General features: G+C 39.5%; 1 protein-coding gene across 6 annotated transcripts in view; it reads left to right on the top strand.

The window, feature by feature from the left end:
* The window catches only part of LOC101858321 (UPF0602 protein C4orf47 homolog), a 28331-nt gene that overhangs the window by 11988 nt on the left and 7069 nt on the right, over window positions 1-9274 (top strand). For 3 of the 6 annotated variants that reach the window (XM_035970808.1, XM_035970812.1, XM_005090192.3), the window contains 3 exons: window positions 2634-2853; window positions 3802-3939; window positions 6024-6105. In XM_035970808.1, coding sequence (XP_035826701.1) covers window positions 2634-2853; window positions 3802-3939; window positions 6024-6105 — 440 coding nt within the window. Of the gene's footprint in view, window positions 93-618; window positions 1080-2633; window positions 2854-3801; window positions 3940-6023; window positions 6106-8680; window positions 8757-9274 lie in introns of those variants that run through there. The other 3 variants (XM_005090193.3, XM_005090190.3, XM_005090191.3) reach the window with 3 other exon arrangements.

Below are 9274 nucleotides of genomic sequence, written 5' to 3'. Positions count from 1 at the left end.
CGAAAACACAAGTTGAGCAATATAAAAAATGGAACTATAACTTTTACGGAGAAAAGGAACGCAAACGGGTTGAAAAGTTTGCAGGGTGGCAGGTAAACATAGAAAATGCATGAATGTCACGATTGTCTTTAAAAATTGAAAAAGCTACAAACAATCAACAAATATAGATTAAGACACTTAGTTGACGTAAGAGGTCCATAAAAACCAGCATTTCTATTCAAGTGATTTCCAACGCCCATCCCCTACCCAAATTGCATGATGTGCCAGTTCTTGTCGGTAAAAGGGGCGTACAAAAGCACAAGACTTTCTAATAACAATCAGCTGAAAAAAGCCACATAGAACACATAGACACTCATAAATAAGAAATGAAAATTAGGCCTTTTAGTGTACACAAATTCACATAACGAACAATAGTCTCATCGTAAATTTTACTACGAACTTGGGCCGTAAATATAGAACAACCCGTATACCCTAGGAAAAGCTTGCTTGTGTCAGAAAATTTATGATATAATCTAGACCCATTATTTTCAATTTTGTTTCAAAGGGAAGAAAATGATTTTCAAATAATCTTACACATGTTAACCTTTTTCTTTTTATAATTAATACTTCTTTAAGAATTTTCCAATACACTTTTGGAGTATTCGAGAGCTCTTTCCGGTGCATGCGCAAACCCACAAATCTCCATAGAGATTAGTTCAACAATATGTCCGACGACGCCGTGAGAAAGACAGAAGGCGTAGGAGAAAGAACGGCGATCGTCTGTTGAACTACCCATTCTCCTTTCGTTTTTCTGTCTTTGACATTTTTAGACCGAGGCACAGTCCTCTCTTGTGTGTTACTGTTAGCTTTCGTTCAACGAAAGTTGGCTGCATTGCAAGACTTAAATGAAAAACAAAAGGGAACAATCTGCAATTTTGAGTTGTGATTGTTTTATTATTTAGGTATATTGACAGTTTTATAACGTACTAACAAATTCATCATGGGGGATAAAGGCGGCAAGTCGGATATGGACCGTGTTGGTCTGTTTCAAGAAATGACATATGTCACTATTGGAGACAAGTATAAGCCTGCTGGACAAAGTAAGTTAACATTTACTTATTTAAATGAATTAACACAACGAGGAGTTGCCTAAGTTTTAGATAATAACTTTCATACGTAATTCAATTATATTTTGTATCAGACACTATTTATTGCTATCTCTGAATTATGCTCTATGTTAACGTCACCCTTTAAACCTAATACAGTAGTCTCCGCCTAAGATCCCACCGCTTACGATCCTGATTCGCTTAAGATCCCGCTGTTTTAAGAAAAACAGAATTTTTACTATACAAAAGTCACCCCTAAGATCCCGCTCTGATTCACTCTGAAGGTCTACATTCGGCTAAGATCTCGCATAATTTGCGGAACAAAAATCCGGGCGGAACAGCCGATCAACCAAGAGTGAAAAGTTGAGATCAATAAAAATAAACTGTCCGTCGTGTCAAAGATCAGCCACTATTGTGAATCTGATCTCATACATGTTGTAAACTCGATGAAGCGATACAAAGTAACAATGTTTGCCCCTGACGGCATCACATTGGGGTGTGAACTGGCCGACACGTTTGTTTTCCCCGAACATCGCACTCACACCTGAGCTCTCCCCCTAAACTTACATCACTTGCTGGGTGGGTAGGGCCTACACGTTTGCTCCAGGCAAGATCACATCGAACTGTGAACTCTTCCCTGACCATTGCAGAAGTTGTTTCTACTCCCGAATTTGCTGGACAGACTGAATTTTAATTGGTGTGTTACAATGTAACGGTGTGTAATAACAAAGACGGTTTGGGGTGGGGGGGGGGGGGACTCCGTCAGAGATGGAAAGCTATACATTTTCGACGGGTATTGGGGAGGGGCAACTGGATAAGCGTAGATCTTAAGACTCATGATAGGATAATAAGTGAAAATGGCACGCCTCATCCCACTATGCACTGTGATAGGTCATCAAGGTTAACCACTCTTTGCTCGTCATACGTCATAAACCCACCAAGCGGTCACGTCAGTTCATTTTAGAGTGGAGGGAGACCATTTTACCGATTGTGAGCCTTAGCATGGGTCACCATAGATTCTTCCCTGGGTTCATCGGTTAAGATCCCGGTTCGCCTAAGATCCCGCATTTCCTTGCTCCCGAGCACCGGGATCTTAGGCGGAGACTAGTGTATTTGTATTCTTGAGCCACTCTTTGTTGTCAGATATTAACAGATAAACCTTTAATACCATACATAACGCTGACACTTCTTCCATAATTTCCATGTGAGGTACATGTTCTCCCTTTGCATTGATGTCTGCCAATTGTTTATTCATATACTGTTTTTTCATAAGTATATTGATTTATGGATTGAAGTGGTGTTTAAGTTAAGGTGTGCATGTTGGCTCATTATATGAGTGTACTGTCACTGATGTGGGGTGTGTGGGATGCCTATTTTCATCTTCTTTTTAAATTCATTGTAGTTGTTTATTTACCAATAAGCAATTTGAAAGGGAGCAGTAGAAATTAGAATGAAGCATGCTGGATATGCAGTGTCCAGTTTGGTGTAAATAGTTAATAAAAACTGCTTGTCGTATCAGTCATATCAGTCCGCTCATCTCATCTACAGGTACATTCAATGATGCTGCAGGGAAAGGGAAGCAGATGCTTCCTGGGGGGAGCAAAGATAAGAGTGCACGACAAGATGGATACTTTTCGGAGAAATTCAATCGTGTCATGGATGGTGAGGCATACAGTGATCCTGTCAAACTGAGGAGACGTTACAGAATGGCTGAGGCAAAAAAGAATTTATCTAAAGCCTTTTTGCCAACCAATGGACAAAAAGCAATGTAAGATTATCAGTTTATAGTTTATACATTGGTCAGAAAAAGTTGCTCTCACCTTATTTAAATTGATCTCTTCTAATTCCATGGAATAGGGTATTTATCTCGCTTGCTAGAGAATGTGGTCATGACAAATAAGAGTTTCGTAAAGAGTTTGGAATGTGTTGGACCACTGTCAGCTGTAACAAAACTGTCACGTCAGGTTGATACGGAGTGAATTAGATGGTTGACAATGGGGATCTTGGTCTTACCCCAGGTCTATGTGGGGGCATGTTCCAGATTCTGTGTTGTTGTAGACAGTGACCATTCCCTTTGCAGTTTGTCTTTGAAAAGCTTAACTGGTTTGAGATCTTGAATTAAAAATATTCTTTTTTGTTTTGTTCTAATGACTTAAACTTCACACCCTTTATGCTCTGTTTCAGCAATCTGTGTGATTTTTGTAACAAGATCACTGGTTCTTACCTATACATGTAGTGAGCTTGTTTTGTTCCCAGCCTACAGTTTAACCAGTTGCTTTTTCTCTATAAGGGACACACTGTTATGACTTTGCAGTTGCTTCAAAATGCCTGCTTTTTTAGAAAGAGTACATATCAGTGCCTTTATCACCCATGAAGGCAGAGTACCTCTCAAAGAAAATGGCAAACCTGCGGGGGAGGGGGGGGGTATGCATCTTCAGAGCCCCTGCAGTGTGACAATATTTAGAACTCTCAATTTTGGCACACTGTTGGGCTAACTCAAACTCTAAGTAGGGTACAACTTGTTGTGTTCAAGGTTATGGTTGAAGTTTAACCAACTTTTACCCCTCCCTCCACTCCCCATGTCTGTATTCTTTCGTTGTAAGGTGTAGTGAGCATCTTCTATGATTTTGTGGGAGATGAAAGTGAAATACATGTAGTGGGTCTCTTGCTGTCATCCTTTTCGCGTACTGCCTGTTCACACAGATATTTATTTCAGGAATGGGCTTGGCACATTTTTTGGAACTATAGGAGGGAATGTCAAAGCTTTTAGCCCCGTCTCTAAAGGAGGTGGATCTGGAAAGAATCCTCTGAAGAACGTAATGACAAATCCTGGTAAACGAGGAACAGGCTATGGGTAAGTCAGACATCATTCATTACTCCGACATTTTTCTTGTTGCATTTTGTCTTTTAACAGAAAAATTTAATTTAGGCCCTTCAGCAGTAATAGGCCTACTTGTCCAATGATGAGCATCTCCTCGTCTTGGAATTTCTCTTTGTAACGAATTTCTGGTCTCTTGTTTACCAAAACTTGAGCTAAGATCCATATACAATCTTTTTTTCAGTTTAAGTAAGAGTTTTACTGCACTTGCAACTCAATATGAGTTATATGAGTACTGCAGATTAGAGGTGTTGCTAGATAATAATATAAAAAGAAAAGATGAAAGAGAGATAAGAAAGATGTTTGTCAGGAAAGAAGGAGCAAACCACAACAGAGCATCTGCCGACCACCCACTCAACCTTGAGTACTTTATGATTCAATGATTCACACACACACACAAAACAATCACTTCAGTGTTTACAAGGAGAATTTAATTTGAGCAAAATAAAATCTGACGAAGACTTTCAGGGGCCCTTTTACATCATTTTGGGAGTTTTCTGCTCAATCTGACCACCCTCTATGAATCAGCAAAACCAACCACTATTTACCCAAGTGTACTGAACAATGGTAGAACGTCTTACCTCACTGATAGCCTACTTTCCTTTGTACGGAAAATGGAGGTAAATAGCTCAATCGGGGTTGGGAAAGCCTCTGCTAGAGTGCAATAGAAACAATCCTTTGTGGTCTGTGCAATTATTTTCTGGAAACTGTCATCCCAGCCCATTCTCCATTCATTTACCCCAATTTGCATTTCAGTGGACTGATGCAGACGCCCCCATCACCCTGCCCCCCCCCCCCACCCCTTTTCCAAAATTCCCCTGTGAAGTGCAGATGCATATCAAGTTAAAATTTTTTCATGATCATATGAGCTGTAATCTGGAAAAAAGTATGAGTTTTGTTTCCTGTGATTGGTTGCAGAATAAGAGACGGAAAAACAGCCTTTTAGAAAAGGTTGAAATTTTGCTTTCTCAGTTTTACTCCAGGATTGTTTGTAGGATTGGTGAGGAAGATAAAGAGCAGAAGAGAGGAACAATTTGGAGGAAGAGAGTGAACACCTCATTAGATCCTTAAATCTATGTACAGCTCTTAAATACATTCAAAGATTTAGATGCATATTTAAGGATCTAAGGTACTGTACTCTCTCTTCCTCTAAATTTGGTTGACTGTAAGGTGTTGTCCTTGAAATTGAAAGGTTATGCTTTGCTAAATAAGATGTTGAAGCCGTTAAAGAAAGGTACACATGATCTGTGTTCCCCATTCTCTACTCTTTTGTGCTCAACTCTCCCAGGTGCAGTTGCGTACTTAGCGAACTTTTGCAACACAGTGTTCCTTTGATGCTAATGAGTCATGTGAGCACTTCATAGGCAGGGACACGAACCTGTAGCAAACAGTTGATAATAAATAATAGTAATAAATGACATTTATATAGCGCTCAAACCCAATTAAAGTACACAGGCTCTGAGCGCTTTACAATACAGTACAACATACAACAGTAACATGAAACGTTGTGTTCTGACTAATAAAAATTATTTTAAATATTCATCTTATTAATTTAAAAACAGAAACGACTTCAGCTGACATTTGAATGAATCAAAAGATTTGATTTCTCTCAAAGTACTTGGTAAAACATTCCTGATCTTGGGGCCTTGGTATTCAAATGCCCTTTCACCCATTGTTATAAGTTTCATAGATGGTAAAATAAATTTCTTTTTGACAGCTGATGACCTTAAACTGCGAGTTGGAATGTACAGTCTTAACAGATTTGATAAATATGATGGTGCATTATCATTCAAACATTTGTGACATAGGGTGGCCAACTTGTACACAATCCTTTTCTCAACAGGAAGCCAATGCAAAATTCGTAAAAGAGGTTTAGCAGAGTCTCGCTTTCTTTTCCGTAAAACTAAACGTGCAGCATTGTTTTGGACAGTTTGAAGTCTTAACTTTCTCCAGTGATCATTGTTACTTCTAGTATGTACTTCTTGTGAATCAGTGGTGGAATTGTAAAAGGTCTTGATCAATTATGTATTTTCTCTTGACCTGATTTGATGATCTTTCAGATATGTCGCTGTTACCCTGGGCAAATATCCTAACTCTGAAAACATGGCAGATCCCTATGATAATGATAAACAGATTTACCGGGTTTGTGACACTGATGTCTTATTCATTCCTCGAATGCTGTTTGGTTTGCACCTCTAAAGGCACTTTACTATACTGCCTTATCAAACTGCCTTGTGCCTCTAGGATGTGATGCAATTTTTTCTCTTGTTTTCCACAACTTATAATCTTCAAGGAGTATAGAGTTGACATTTTCTCTTCAATTTTCAGTGCTCTACTAGATGTACACACACGAACACACACACACACACACACACACACTCACACACACACACACACACACACACTCTCTCTCTCTCTCTCTCTCTCATATGTGCACCCACACACACACACAAACACACATATACACGCAAATGAACCCCCAAACACACATATACAAACTCCCAAGCACACAATCAGCAGAGACACACACACACACATACACACACACACACACACACACACACACACACACACACACACACACACACACGCACACATTCATACACAGACACACATACACACATTCACACTTACATACATATATAAATATATATTTTAAAATAACCTGTAAAGGGTTTTTTCTCTCTACTGTGCTCACATACCAATGACACAAGTCATTTTGATAAGGCATTTTGATTATTACTGCATACTTTTTTTTTGGTTTTTTTTTTTGAGCTTGCAAAGTGTGATCTACTTACTAACCTTTCATTCCTAGTCACAGTTCTGTTTTGTTTTGATTAACTATAAAACGATGATGTGTGTTGTTTGCAGCTGACAAGCAGGAGTCTGTCTTTTTAGTTCTGTGTTGACCATTAGCTGGCAAGAAATAATAATATGCTGACAGGAAGATTCTTCTTCTTCTTCTTCTTCTTCTCCTCCTCCTCCTCCTCCTCCTTCTCCTCCTCCTCCTCCTCCTCCTCCTCCTCCTCCTCCTCCTCCTCCTTAGCACGGACATCTATGATATATTGGATAAGCTCTTGGCCTTGCGGAAGACTAGAATTTAAAGCTCATGTGATGAAGGTAATTTATCTCATACCACAATTTTTCTGCTGGGATGCTGCATCCGGCTCAGCCTGGGTTGGCCCTGATAGAGGCAGGATCAAAGCAGCCTGTCTCGTTTTCTTTACTTTTCCTTTATTTTTCCGATCCAGCGGCCATTTGGGTTCCTGCCCTTTGGCCTGTCGATATGGCAAAGAATTTACAGGTTTTAATCAGCTGTGCTTTGTCGCTGTATAGAGTATTTCCAATGTCTGGGGAGGCAGGTAGATAGGTGCTACGCAGGTCGCTAAGTGCAGGGCAGGTAAATAGGTGGTGTGGTACTGTTTCATCCTGACAGTCGCACAACGGGTAGTCGGGTGGGGTATCCTTGCGGATCCTATTAAGGTAGGAATTTAGTGGGATGTGTTGTGTTCTATTCTATTCAGGGAATTTAGTGCATCTTTTCAGCCTGTCTCCAAAAAGATGTAGAGATAGGTTCATGGGGGAAAAAATCCAAAAGAAAGACATTTGTGAGGCAGCGTGGTGGAATCAGGCTCACGTCAAAATAATCAAAGTGAAGAAACTGGCTTTTTTCTGCTGATTTGTGAATTTTTATCAAATTTTTGTTTTTTGGCTCAACACCTTTCATGCCCATTAAAGAACTCATTTCTGTGTGGATTTTTCTCAAAAACATCAATTAAAGGCACAAAAATGTAAATTTTCAGTTTCCACGGACTCTAAAGCTAAGGAAATAAATAATCTTTGACGACCATTTTGTCACCTATTTTACCTCTGAAAACAGGGGACCCCAACCTCCTTCTTTGGCAAATATCTTGACTTGTATTCAAGATAAATGAATATTTTTTTCATCAAAATAAACGCAAGTGAACAAGCTTTAAGATGATACCAATAACTCTACATGTCCAAAAATTGACAAGAGCCTGATTCCACCACGCTGCCTCACATTTTCTATCACGGAAAACCTGTTTTCGAATAAAATCCAAAGAGATTAGAGAATTAGGTCTATCATCATCTATCACCAATACCTTTCACCCCTGGCAGGGTATAGGCCACATACAAGCTCCTCCCATATATATCTGTCCCAGCCATCTTTTCAAGCTCGTTCCAAGTGAGCTATCTTTCTCATGTCCCTTTCCACATGTCTCTTCCATGTTCCTCATGGCGTATCCCTGCCTCATGCTCCTTGTGGGTTCCACTGCAGCGATTGTCTTGTGATGTTTCTGCTAGGCTATCTGAAGGTGTGTCCCATCCATCGCCACTTTCTTAGTCCTATTCCTACTTCTATATCCTTTTTGTCCTGTCCTTTCCCACAGCTCTTCTTTCTTATTCTATCCTGCCACTTAATTCTTAAATTAGGTCTATGGCAGGTCATATGTGAAAAAAAATTAGAATAAAAGACTGCTGTGATAATGAATGTTTCTTAATTTGCTTTTGATTTTTTCCCCTAATGTTTGCAGGTGTGCTACTAACTTGTGCCAAGTTGTGACTTAGCAGCCTCTATGCCTTCCCTCTCTAGATGAATTAATTTAATTAACTATTTTTACTTTATGTGTGTGTGTGGTGTGTGTGCCAAGCTTTTCATCCGTCACTTTTCTCTTTTCATCTGGTGTGTTTGAAGCTTTGCACAAGTAGCCTTGAACCCCTATCCCCAACACGCTGCCGATGACTATAATATTGGATATAGATTACTGAAGGTTGGTATCGCAAGAGGCATTAATTTATGCAGTTTTGCCTTTTCTTTACTTTGTGCCTTAGGTAATGGTGGACATGGCGTTTATGTTGGCGTTTCCTCACATGTTGCGTCCTCAGAGGGGGGTGGGGGGGTGGGAGGAACCTCCACAAATAAATTCCATCTGTCTTTATTAACGGCCAGTATGGAAAAGCACTGTCCTACGAAGCCCCATCATCCCTTTGTTCAGATCTCTTTTTTGTGTATTTGATTACTACAAGTTTTTCTTTTTGTTACTTGTAGTATGGACAGGTTTAGTCGAAACAGAATCTATTTAGGTGAAAGTGAAATAAAGATTGTATTAATTTAAGATAATAAAAAAAAGAGATTTCAATGTTATGATTCAAGTGAATTCTAAAGCTAACAGCTGTATATCAAAAGCACAGTAACCCATGCTTTACATTAAATATGTGTGTGTGTGTGTGCGTACGTGTGTGTGTGTGTGTGTGTGTGTGTGTGTGTGTGTGTGTGTGTGTGTGTGTG

The sequence above is a fragment of the Aplysia californica genome, unplaced genomic scaffold, assembly GCF_000002075.1.
Source record: "Aplysia californica isolate F4 #8 unplaced genomic scaffold, AplCal3.0 scaffold00013, whole genome shotgun sequence".
Lineage (NCBI taxonomy): Eukaryota > Metazoa > Mollusca > Gastropoda > Aplysiida > Aplysiidae > Aplysia > Aplysia californica.
Note: the sequence above shows the minus strand (reverse complement) of the source record. Positions and strands in the feature narration are given on the sequence as shown.